General features: G+C 22.8%; 1 protein-coding gene across 1 annotated transcript; it reads left to right on the forward strand.

Annotated features, from left to right (window-relative positions):
- Window positions 1–5328: 5328 nt before the first annotated feature.
- Window positions 5329–11962, forward strand: LOC112596287 (longitudinals lacking protein, isoforms A/B/D/L-like). The gene is made up of 2 exons (XM_025341881.1): window positions 5329–5804; window positions 11699–11962. The coding sequence occupies exons 1-2, from the start codon at window positions 5768–5770 to the stop codon at window positions 11911–11913; spliced, it is 252 nt and encodes an 83-aa protein (XP_025197666.1). The 5' UTR covers window positions 5329–5767; the 3' UTR covers window positions 11914–11962.
- Window positions 11963–14319: the final 2357 nt, after the last annotated feature.

Here is a 14319-nt window from a genome sequence, read left to right on the forward strand (position 1 = left end):
TATTTATCAATGTAAATATTATGTTACTTTATTCATTATTTTTTTTAAATAATACAAATCTAATAGACTTAACATATTTTAATGCATTATTTTGTATATCGTTACTTTATTTTGTTTATTAAATAATGATAAATTATACTTTTAGATTACCATAAAATTACAGAAATCAATCAAGTCTATTATCCAAATAAATGTGGTTACAGATTTTAAAGAGAATCGTCTATCAAAAAAAGTCTCAATAACCATTTTATGTATTAATATGGAGTGAAACCACAATTTCAATGTTATCTTTGACAAAGACAATGCAGTCATAAATCAACAAAAGCACATTATTTGATTATTCATAGGCTAATAATTAAATTAATTATATATTAATTACTAATAAACATCAATTACATAACTTTTATTATCTGATGAAATATTTTTTAAATACCTATATCAATACATATGTTGTTATCTATATTTATGTATTACTTGGAAATAATAAGAAATAAAGATCCTGGTGTTAAAATTATAAATACAGTTTATTTTTACTAGTTTAATATGTACCAGTTTTAATAAATTTTGATGTATAAAAAATTGAGACTTAAATGTAAATTACTGTTTGGTTTATCTACTAATACAGTTTACAGTTTTTTTTTTTAGTTATAATGATTGACCTAAAATAAATATATTATTTATATTAAGTTTTATTAAATTTTGAATATAAATAATTCTGAATACTGAAATATATTAACTTATTGTATAATATTATTGCTTTATTTAATAGTAAATAATAAATTATTTCATAACTTGTTAGTAAAATTAATAGCAGTTGTATATTGTTTAGGTGACTTAGAAATAATGAAAACTTTTATGATTAATTGTCCAAATAATTATGACCATAGCTTAAAAAAATTACCGTCCAACAAAAAAATTCTCAATAGGCATATTACCTATGAATGTGATGTGGAACCATAATTTCAATGTTATTTTTTTCAAAAACAATTCAGTCAAAAAATCAGTTATTAAAACATATTGTTTGCTTATTCATAAAATAATAATTAAATAAATTATAATATACTAATTTTTAATGACCATAAACTTTTAACTATTATTGCCTAATCAATTATTATTATTATTATTATTATTATTATTATTATTATTTATTTATTTTTAAAGTACCTATATCTATTTATATTTATATATTATTTGGAAATGATAAAAAATATAGACCCTTGTGTGAAACTACAAAATAAATACAGTTTTATATACACCAATCAATTTTGATTTATGACAAATTGGGACTTAATTATAAATTATTACTGTTTCATTAAATTACTACTATAATCTACAATTATTTTAATTTACCTTAAGTACATATAGTTTATATTTAGTTATAGTACATTGAATAATTGTATTAATTTATTTAATTATAAATTGTAGAACATTTTCAAACTTTTGTAGAATTAATAGTAGTTATATATTTTATAGGTGATCAAGAAATAGTGCAAACTTATAAGATGCATTTCTCAAAAGATTTTGGACAATACTATATAAGAGCTTACAGAAAACAAAATCTCAAGAAGTATTTATTATTTGAATGTGAAGTGGAAACACAATTTCAATGGAATATTTGTCAAAGATAATCTTGTCTTAAATCTTCTATGAATACATGCCTTCTAATTATTAATGAATGTTGTCCTTAATTTTATTAATTCATAATCATGAAAAAAAAAAGTTTTGCATTTTGTTATACCAATTTAATAATAATAAAATCACATATATATATATATATAAATTTATTTGTACTTAATTATAAATGTATGTATTAATTGGAAATGGTCTTGATAGTTGATTAAAGATGCTTATATGATTCAGTCTTATACCTCTTTTTTATATTTGTTCATGCATTATAACACGCTAAAAATTTAATAGTAAATGTGTGCTTGATATGTTGCAAATATATTTAAATTTAAGAACCCACACATCATACTTATTATTATTGTTTTCTTTTACTTTTAGTAATCCATTCTGGTACAATGATATATTTTGATGAACAACAAGAGCATTTCCCAAGCGTAGTTGATAGAAACGAAAAAGGAAGAAAAAAACTTCGAAGATGCCAATTATGTGCATTGTCTGGACGAGGTCGGAAACGAACACATGTATTTTGTGCAGCATGTCCTGGGCAACCCGGTCTCTGTGTTGATACGTGTTTTAAGGAATATCACAAATAATAGTGTATTATATAATAAATTAATGACCATTTCATATTGTATTCCAATTATTTATATTTTTTTTTTTTTTTTGAAACCACAGCATATAAAAAATAAATGCTTTTAGGTTATTTAATATTGTATTTTTTTAAGTGTTCTGTTATGACATAGAATATAAATCTAGTTTATTTTTTACAGGAAACACAGATTATTAGTTTTTATAAAAACTTTTATTTTTAACATTCCATATAACTTTATATATATATATACAGACTTGCATATTATGTATGATTTATTAATAATTATAATAATGAATAAACAAATATTTAATGTTTTATATTATTATTTTTCACTATCTATGTAAGGTATGCATATATTTTATTTTTATTAGTTATATCAAGTAATTTACTTATTTACATTCACTACATTTTACTAGGACTGTGTTTTTTTTTTTATATCTTACAATAATTCAAATAATAATAATTATTTCAAATTTATTTAGTCAATTATGATTTCATATTTTAGTTATTGAAAATTTTGATTATTATTTATATTTTATTCTTAAATATTAAAAAAAAAAAAAAAAAAAAAAAAAAACAGTTAAAATATTCTATTTACCTTACCTATTTGTTATTATTTTGTTTTGATTCAGTTTAATTGTTTCTGCATAACTTTAATTGAAATAACATTGTGTCCAACCCATCCAAAAGTATTTTAATTTTCACACGCTTCAACGAAATCTAAAAAGCTTTTACCAATTATTGTTTTATTTTTGTAACGATGGGTCGTATTTATGTACTTTTAATGCTTTTTTTATACCCTCTACATTAAGGTAAATTAAATAGGAAATGGTTGTACATAATTTTGCTTTCAATATTTGGTATAAACATTCTTTTTCTAACTTTTTTTTTTCTTCTAGTGAAACGTCTTGCAATTTTAGATGTGACTCATAGATCAACTAACTTCAACTTACATTATCCACGCATAGTGGAAAAAAACCAAAAAGGTCAAAAAAAACGACGCCGTTGTATTTTGTGTTCATCACGAGGTCTAGGACAAAAGCGTACTGATGTGTTTTGTTCCGTTTGCCCCGGAAAACCCGCATTGTGTCCTGGAACTTGTTTTATAACTTATCATGCAACCAAACTTGAAGTTTAAATCATTCATCAATCAACCTTGTTTAAAATTACAAATGTTTATAAAATTCTTGTCAAAATATATTCCAAGAAAATAATATTATATAAATTATAATTTTTAAAAATATTTTATTGTTTTAATATCTACCTATAAGTGTAGATGGACTTTGTATTATTAGAAAAACTTATTATGCAAATCAAACATTAATTCCCATTTATGTAGGCTTCTGCTATGATGAGTAGTAGACAAGAAAAGGGTGTCTATAGATATGTAGATACAATAAACTCATAGTTTTGTAAGTTTTGTTATCGTTTAAAATTAGTATAAAATTCTTATTTACTAAATAATATGATTTTGAGCGAAATTAAAACTTATTAACATTTAAGATAATACTTAATTTCTTTGTCATATTGTTATTTGATTAAAAATCATTCAGGTTAAATATTTTGTAATTTATTCTAGCAGCTTTTCCATTCTTAAATGACTATAGTGTATAAAATGATCTTTATTTTTTAGCTATATTGTATTAAATTTATTTTAATGAATATTAAATGTTATCAAATATCAACCAACAAAATTAATAAGTACCCGATAACTCAATTTTATATGTTTATTGTATGTTTATATTTAAGTATTCTATACAGTGCTTAATCTTCCTTGTATTAACCTTTATACTACATAAAATTTTGATACCTAATGTAGTTTTCTAGATTCGCCCTGTACAATTATACTTATTTTATTTTTACACTATACTTACATATACCCAAATTATAATTTTTTTTTTTAGCTAGAGACTTTCCTGATCCAATATATTGTCCAAACCAATGTGGTCGCTGCTACAAAGGTATAGGAAGAAAAGGAAATCTTAACAGACACATCAATTACGAATGTGGTGTACCAAAACAATTTGAATGTATTTATTGTTCGAAACGCTTTGCACAAAAATATGATATTAAGAGACATCAAATGTTGGTTCATAAAGTCATTGAAAAGTATTAAGTTTACTTGATGACAGTTATGTATAATATTATATAACTTTGAGCGTTTGCGATTATTTATTTTTATTAGATCAAAAATGACTAACCTGTGGAAGCTATATATGACTATAATATGAGCGTTTGAAACATTCTTGGCTTATTTATCAAATTGCTTATTTTTATATTTTTTAAATACAAAATCATGTACTACACAGTTTTTTGTTATTGACACTGCTGTTCCAATCCATAGGCAGAAATTGGGGGAGCTTAGCCCCCCAAAATAATTGAACATTTTTCAAAGTATTAAATATAGGTATCTACTTACTTTACAGCAATGCAAAGATTTAAACTTCCCCCCACCCCTAAAATCTAAAATTCAATCAAATATTCGCCTATGGCCGTATCCCTAGTGCTCTTATAAACATTATATCTACTTAATTGAAGAAAAAAAATACAAAAAACTTCAAACATGTTTTTAACATTGTTGTGTCCATTGTGATATTTATAGTTAAACATAAAAGTATTCATAATAGTTTTTTTTTTTTATTTTATCATTTACATGTTACATGATATGCCTAATGCCTATTACCTACTTACGAAATACCCAACCATAGATTACATTGAAAAGGGATTCCCTGTAACCTGTAGGGCTATAAACCAATTCCTAAAGAGGATTGCATGTGGTAAACTTGATACGATCTTAAACAAGGTGCACAGAACTAAAATAGCTTAAGCAATAAAACTTGAAAAACGTATTTAATATTTATTGGAATTTGACGTTTGGGAAGTGGCGCTGTGGAACATGAAATCTCTAGAAATAGTTATGTTAACTGTCAATGCCAAAACGGCAAAACAAATTAAGTGTTGCCATCTACCGGACATTTTTTTTCTTTAAAGTATTAAGCCAGTTTTTTTTCAAAATTATCAATGAATAACAATGGTACATTGGTACTCACAAGTCACAATGGTATTAAATGAAAATTATCACGTCTTGAAATTTAATTTAGTTGTTTTGCTTATTAATCGGTTATATTTTTTTAACTGTATGCATTATTCCGTCAACAATTATACTATATTTTCGCGTTAAATATTACGTTCTGAAAGTATTACCTATATCATGGTTTAGACTGAAAATTTCAGTTCAACGGTGCAAACACTGCAAACACGCGACGTTGATAAAATACGATGTGGACTGAAAATTCTTAATGCTACTTCTGACAAACTCGACCATAGAATAGATTAAATTTTAAATTTATTTTTTAATCTGTTTTGTGATACATGTTGCCTGAATTTTATCAAACAAACCGTTATTCTGATTATGCACATCGCGTATGTGTGATAATAGACAATTAATAATAAAATCGTGCGGAAGTGCAGTGCCGACGGACGATATTTGGTCAGACTAACATAGTAGAATCTAAAGTCTTGTATTTTTTACTCATCTAGTCCAACGAAATGCTTCACCCGTGTTTCCTGAGGGCGGCGTGTCAAGGTAAGACGCACTAAAGTTAGGTACCATGCTTTAGTGAGATTTACAAGTATTTAAATACAATTTATACAAAACATTATTCGCAGACTCCTTGTATGAATACACAACTTTATTCATACGACCGTTAGTTTCATAATAGGTACGGCACTTTATATATAATTATTATTTAGAACGATGACAGGTCTATTTTGTACTTATATACTTATTTAGGTAATAAATGACATTTTCTAAATTCCAGTAACAGTTCCTGATTTGCTAGGCTCGAGAAAAAAATACTTGTAACACCTTTCAGCTATTAAATCTACCTATTATAGAACATCGATAATTATCATCACAAATAGTGAGATAGGTGCTTAGCTAATTACATATTAAAATTAAGGTTTTAAAGACTTAAATAATATTATTTTTTCAATTACCTACTCATCTTTATTTCATCAATCGTCACTTATTTATTTTTATTTATACAAATTTGCTTTAACTTGGTCTGCACGACAATTTATTTGAAAACAATATTGAAATATTTAAATTTTCGATATTATCACGCCACTTGCACATTTTGACATTTTGTTTTTTAATTTTTTAATTTCAACGAGTCTTATGATAATGGAATTGTAGTTTTACAGCCGAACTTGATATCAGTGTGACAGTGTGCGGTTTAAAATCCCTACATACCAGGGGCGGACTGGGCCAGTGTACTACTTTGCATTTGCATAGTAGACGGTGTCATATTATATCCATCGGGCCGATACAAAATAACCCAACGTGTACTAATTATACTAAAAATATTTTTTATAATCTGATATTATTAATTGTAAATTGTAATTTGTAATTACTCTTGTAACTTAAAAGTTATAATTAGAGAGCGGATTTTTAGATTTTTACATATTTTTATTAGTTTTATGCAGCTTTATGATAGTGAAAAATGTAGACGATTTATCCATCACAGAATTCGTAGGAAAAAATTTATTTAGCATATTAAAGCATATTTAGCCTATTTTTCATATTTTAGAATATATTCTATTATTGTTCATAAAAAATCATATTACACATTATTAATTTATCGATTTGTGATATTTTCCAGCAACAATTTTTTTTAGGAAAAAAATTATTTTATATAAGAATGATAAAAATTAAAAATCATTCAATTATATATTTGTTTGTATGTAATCAAATTGCTAATGTTGGTCATTCTGTTACTCTTAATCCATGATTGTACTTACGATCCTATAACGTAATAAGAATGATTCCTAATAATAAATCTATTTTATTTTTACTTTTATATTGTTTATTATTTTAACTTTAATGTCTGACGATTTAGTTAAATTTGTAATATTCATTTTTATTTTTTAAAATGCCGAAAATTAACAAAAGTTTAAAATATTCATATACCTATGAACTGTTTTGTATTTTTTATAATTAAATATTCTATATGTTACCAAAAAGGAATGGTACATAAGTTATTTATTGTTTTTATTGAATTATTTTGGAAAAAAACAAATCATATTATTTGCATATTTACAAGTTTAAGGAATATTTAGAGAATATTTTAGGGTTTTTTTAAAACATATTAGCATCATATTTTAAGCTTTTAAGAACATATAAATCCGCTCTTTAGTTATAACTTATAAGTGATATTAAGATTCAATTTTATACAAGTTTGGTTCCTTGCGTATTATGTAATATGCTAGTCTATTTATTATATATATCACTGTACTTACTATCAGCGATTGACCACCATCGGAGAATACATATTATTCCTAAATTAGTTATTACAATATTAAGTCTATAATAGCTATGATACTATAGTAATATAGTATAAATGCGCACGATACGCATTGCTTTGTTATTCCAGTAATTCTGATTTTTGTGATGTCATCTGGTACCTAACCTCGTGTATGAAATAATTTGTTAATTTGTTGACAAGTAGATATTTTATTTTTTTATGTAATTAATATTTATATTCATATTATTAAACAGTGATTTAAAAAATAAAAATTATTTATAATAATTTAAAATATAAATTCTTATTATAAATTATTTTTGGATACATTAGTAAAAAGAAAAAAATTTAATTTTACAATATATATGTATACATATTACATTTTAAGGAGAATCAAACTTAAATCACTATGTATTCAAAAATATAAATTTATTTAATTTAATCAATAATTCGAAAACTAAAAAAAATTGATAAGGTAAAATGTTTTTGACAAAAATTTTTTGTACACTAGGTGTGATTATGCAATACTCTAGAGACCAATTTTTTTTTTGCAGAACAGTGAGCTGATTGGATCCAAGTCTGCTCCTACTACATACTGTGATATTGTGAAATGTTTTGTACTCATTTCAGTTCTATTGATTGAATATGTACCTAATTTAGGTTATTTTAATATATATATTTTTATAATCCTAAATAAATTTTACAATATTTAAGTCTTAAGTTTTGATAAAATAATGAAGTTAATTAATATCATTAATAAATAATGATAAAGTTTTGAATAAATAATGAAATTAATTTGTATAATAAAATAACCGATCACTGCGGGGTAATCGGTATGTATTTGAGTCCTAAAAGAAGGTGCTTATAAATTATAATAATTATTGGTTGTATTTAATCAATGTAATAAAAAATAATAAATCATTTGGAATTTGATTAGTAATAATTACGATACATTAATATTTGCTTCATTGATATAAATTCTACATAATACTTTTCGTGCGTGCAATAGCTTTATTATTATTAGTTATTACGATCTTGTATATGATACCATTAACAGCAGTGTTTGACGCGCGTATGTAAAAATAGAAAATCATGAACCCAAAAGACTATTAATTCAATTGATGAATTCTGATTATGCTTTCGTTCTAAGTAATTTGAAATACCTACTAAGAACAAATTATTATATCTATGTGATCATCCACAAAACTGTCCGACAAACAATATTTAGTTATTTTGGATCTCAGTTGACAAGTAAAATGACATTGTTTATCTTAAAATAATTTATAATATGCTACTATTTATTATGGTGGATAAACGATTCATACATCTATTAAATATGAAATTATGTAAAAGCATTATGTTACATGCTATTATTATTAAAGAGAAAAAATACTTACAAACAATTTATAAAAATGTATAAAGAAAAGGTTGTTATAAGAAAATATTATTACTATTAAGATGTATTAATAATTACGTCATAATTACTAATTAAAAGTCGTATAACGTTGCTTTCATATCATTAAGAAAATTATCAATAATTGAATCCTCTGAATTTTGTTAGATGCATAGTTCTCCACTATTTTTGCAACCACCTTTCAAGAAAAATATTCTATTATTGATATGCATAGAACATTTTTGTTTCGTAAATCGTAATACACCATAAACATTCAATGTATTTTTAAAGTACTTTTATATAATTGAGAAACACTAAGAAAACCGGGGAATTTTTATGCAAATCAAATTTTCGATAAATATCATTTTGTTTTTGATGTAACTCGAAAACCAACAACCGTAGAAAATACTTGAAATTTTCACTAAATGTTAATCTTATTTTATTTATAAAATACAATTTTCAAAACTTTTTAACTCTTGTATATATTTTTAGGCATAACAATTTTTTATTTTTTCCATGAATACCTAAATAAAAATTATTCATTAGATCAAAATGTTTGAGACTTAAATACGAAACCCCATATTAGTTGATCTTATGTCTGTATAGAAATGTTAAAAATACATAGCACAAATTTTCTTATTTAATGAAAAATATTTGCATTAAATGTATTTGAAGTTAAAATTATGACAGAAATCGTAAAAATTTTCAAATTATTTTAAACTTTTCGTTTTGTATCTAAATTTTAAAAATTTAATACAACGTTTTCCTAAGTAGTTCATATTGAAATCATAAAATCTAAAAAATGTTAAGACAATTATTTTGTTATAAGCATTTTTATTTTCAATTTGGACGAAATTACACATTTAAACGATAAATAACGTTAACTTAATTATTATAATTTAAATCTATTAATTATCTAAATAGTATTATTATTAATTTATTTTTACTGTTTTACGGTAAGTATTTACAAAAAAAAAAAATGGTATTTAACATTGAGTTTTCTAAGTTGAAATAATATAGTAAAATGATATATTATTACAATAATGAAATACTAATAATAAAATAAATGCAATAGTTTCGGAAAAAATTTACCAACCTACTGTTATTTTCAAAGTAAAATTAATGACCAATAGACTAATGATTTACGTATATGTTATCAAAGAAAAACAAATATGAAAAATAGTAATACGAGTATAGAATGTTAAACCATTTCAAATCGTTTTTCGTATAATATTATTTATTGTTCTTATTCAATAAAAAAATAAAAAATAAGAATTTTAAATTTGAATTTAACATACTCATTGTGAATTATTTAACACTTAATGTACAATGGAGCAGTTCCACTTACCTACCTTTTTTGGTTTAGTCAGCGAATATAGCATGCATGTTCGACGTTTGTACATCACCATAAACATGCATATTATTATTTTATTATTATTTTAGTCATTTGTATCCTATACCTGTGATCTTACTAGACATAGATTACAAATCCGAAAATAATATGATTTTTGTTCATAAACATACTTAGTACTTAACGCTTTAAACATAATTATGCTTTACGCCTTTACTACCAATAGGTAATATAATAAATTATTATTCAAATGTAATATAAAATTTAAATTTATAGCAATGTATGATATTTTAGTTGAATCAATTACAATTATTATTGTACTTATTATTTGTCTTCCATATAGTTTCTCCCTATTATATTCCATAGTAAATAATGTATACTTGATAAAAAAATTAACTTAAAAAAATCAATGAACAAACCTGTGATAATATTAAAATGACTCCTTATTGTCCAAATGTATTTATAGCATCGTATTAGTCAACACAATTACACGAGCATATTATTTAATATCTACTTTCATGTAATTTTGATTGATATACGTGTTATATTTATCATAATTCATATTATACTTTCTTTTTCTTAGATACACTATGTGAAATTATTAATTATGTATTTTATATATTAATATAACATACAATATGAATTAATCAAACATATTCAACCCCAAATTTTTCTTTAATTATATATTTATTCAAATACTGAAATTTTTTAAAATTTAAATGTATCTTTTAATAATACCAGCTTATTTTTTAAATCAATAAGCAAATAACTTTTTGAAAATGTGTATGAAAATTGAAATGAATACTTTTTGAGTTATTTAACTTGATATGTTTTGGAGTAAGGATAATAAATTTTGAATATATGTATAGTGGCTATGATGATTTTAAAATTATAGTAAAATTGTATTATTCATATATTAGTTATATTTCATAATCTGTAAAGATTATCTAAATACCCATAAATACTATAATAAATATCATATTTAAAAACCAATTCCAAAAATTATTATTCTTAATAAAGAATAATGTAATATTTAGTACTTCAGAAGCTACTCATTTGGTTTCAAATTAATATTTATATCAACCTTTCAAAAATATCTGCTTAACAACTTACAAGAATAAAAATATGATTCTCGTTTAAAATAAATAAGTAGGTTTTGTCATAGGATACTACTTAACTAATGTAAAAATCAGTTTAAAAATGTGATCCTTAAATTAACTTAAGGATTCCTAAATCATAATTTTAATAAATTCATTATTAAAGAAAAAATGAGAGTAAGCATGCTTGGTAAATCATACTATATAACTACGTAAACTAATATTAATTTTTAAATTATTTTTATTTCTAATTAGTGATTATTAATACTATAATATTCATAATATTAAATTTATTATTTAAGAATTATTGAGAATATTAAATATTATTTTTTTCAGAATACATAGATTTTTCATTAGATCCAACTGAATGTCCAAATATGTGTGGCAGATCGTATAAAGGCAAATTTCGAAAATCTAGTCTCAGAAGACATCTTATTTATGAATGTGGAGTTGATCCTCAATTTAAGTGTCCTGTTTGTCAAAAAATATTTACTGATAAAAGCAGTATGAAGAGGCATGCAGTGACCATTCATTTTAATAATAAGAATTAATATTAAATCTATAATTTAAGATAAACTGAAGTTTTCAACAAGTATATAAGTACCTATATTAAATTTTTTAGCTAATGCACTTTTTGGTAAAAAATATTGAATAGTATTACTTTAAAAAAAAAAAAAATTCTAAAAATGTATTGAATATTTTTTATAAAATATAGGTTTATATGATTCATTTTTTATTAAATTGTTTCTTATTCTATATTGATTTAATTTTAAACATATAATTTGATTCTGGTTAGTTTCATAATTATTACATTCATAGATTGTTAACAGTTTTTAGTTGTTTTAAAAAGCTGTTAACAATACAAAAAAATTATAAATAATTTAAAAATGAATGTTTTATATGTTTAAAGTTTTACTTTCTAATTGTTGATATTTTTTCAAAAATGTTTTAGTATTGTACAATTTTTTCAATGTTTAGACGTAAATAATAAAATAAAATATTGATAAATTGAATTAAATTAAATAAATTTTTATTTTTTTTTTTCCAGAATGAAATAGTTAAGGTGACTAACATATAATTTAAATATTAGCTGAAATACCAAGCAAATTCTGATAAACCTTTAGTCTTTTAGCATTCTATTTACTTGCTATATTCTGTAATATTATATTAGTATTCAGTATAATATTACAGTATTTACAAAAATATGTATTTTATTATTTTTGTAACTATTGACATAATTTGTGGTACAGATATATGTATGTATTTAATATTTCTTATATTTGCTGAAAATTAAAATTAAATATTATGTTAGTATATTGTATCTAATTTATCAATTAAAATTTCAGAACATATGTTACCAGATCCTCTATACTGTCAGAACAATTGTGGTCGATATTATGCTGGCAAAAAACGTAAATCAAGTTTAAAGAGACACATAACATATGAATGTAGTATTGATCCTCAGTTCAAATGCATATATTGTCCAAGGCGTTTTACAATTAAAGCAAATATGAAAAGACATGTTTTTTTAATCTATAAATAATTGAATACGTTTAAATATTTGATATACTAAAAACATTTTATACAAAAATATAAATAAAAATAAATTTATGTTATTCATGTTTTGATTTGTAAAGTTTTAAATTCAAAACCATATTTTAATTTAGAAAGAATTGTATTTAGATTTATTTAAACTATTTAAAAAATACATGATTAAAATATTACATATGTATTATTTTAATTATAAATAATTTTAAGTTTGTCATTAATATATTATAATTAATTAATTGTTATTTTTTACCATTTATTAAATTTTTTATTTACTTCGATTAATTAATTATATTTTAATTATTAAATAGTACATGGATAGTCCAATTTTTGATGCTAAAATGTAGAAGTTATCTTCATGTAGTGAACCTAAAAATATCTATAAAAGTTGCATTGTTTTTATTATTGTATTAAAATATTTATTTGTCCTTAAAATGAGACTATTATTCAAAAAATTAGAAATATATTTTTAGAATAAACTAAAAGTAGTACAAATGTATACAGTAGAATCTGCTTAATGGGGGACTTATCATTCGAGTCTCAAACAAATGTATTTATTTTGGACAATATAAATTCGTTTATTGGGGGCAAACCATCGATTATAAGGAATATAATTTAATAATTTATATGTCTTTATCATATTTTATATAATAATCTTATGTTATTAATAATAACAACTACCTTCTGTATTTTACTTCTTTAATAATTTCTTTATCTCCTACTATCGCATGTTTGTGAAAATAATTGAGTTGACTAGCCTGCGTACAAAATTACCTACTTTTTCAGTCTTTCAGATCTATGTATGTGTGTTCTGTTTTATTAATTCTAGTTTATGTTAACAAGTAGCTATAATATGTCTCATAAACATTTAACGTTGATTGAAAAAAATTCTGCTCTGAATAAAAGCTGAACTTCAAAATACTAATATCTGTGAATTAGAGAAATTAATAGGCATATCTAAATCAAAAAATCTTGTAAATAAAGTTACCTATTATGTTTATGTACTCTAATAGTTAAACAGTCGGATAATTAGGACAGATGGATCACTGCCCTATATGTCCCCATTAAATGGATTTTACTGTATTAAATTGTATGAAACTTTTAATATTTTTTTGTATACATTTTGTATTATATTAATCTGCAATATATTATGAAATTTAAAGGGAAAATGTTTTATCTTTTAAACTTTAAATTTGAGGTTAATTTAATTATCTTTAATATATTGTACAAAAAAAAGTTAAAAAACATTTTGAAATTGTTACATTATTAGATTTTGTAATTTTGTATGAATGTCCCACTTTATTTATTTATTTGCTAATAATAAACTTAATCACATAGTCATAGTATAATAAACGTGTGACTTAAAAAAACTATTTAAACCAATATTTATTATTGCATTTATCGGTGTT

Source organism: Melanaphis sacchari, unplaced genomic scaffold (genome assembly GCF_002803265.2).
Source record: "Melanaphis sacchari strain LSU unplaced genomic scaffold, SCAv2.0 Contig31_pilon_pilon, whole genome shotgun sequence".
Lineage (NCBI taxonomy): Eukaryota > Metazoa > Arthropoda > Insecta > Hemiptera > Aphididae > Melanaphis > Melanaphis sacchari.

Excerpts from the sequence above, each read along its gene's own strand:
- LOC112596287 (XM_025341881.1), top strand. The coding sequence starts at position 5,768 with ATGCTTCACCCGTGTTTCCTGAGGGCGGCGTGTCAAG. Across the intron at positions 5,805-11,698 it reads CCTGAGGGCGGCGTGTCAAG|AATACATAGATTTTTCATTA; the intron begins GTAAGACGCACT and ends TATTTTTTTCAG.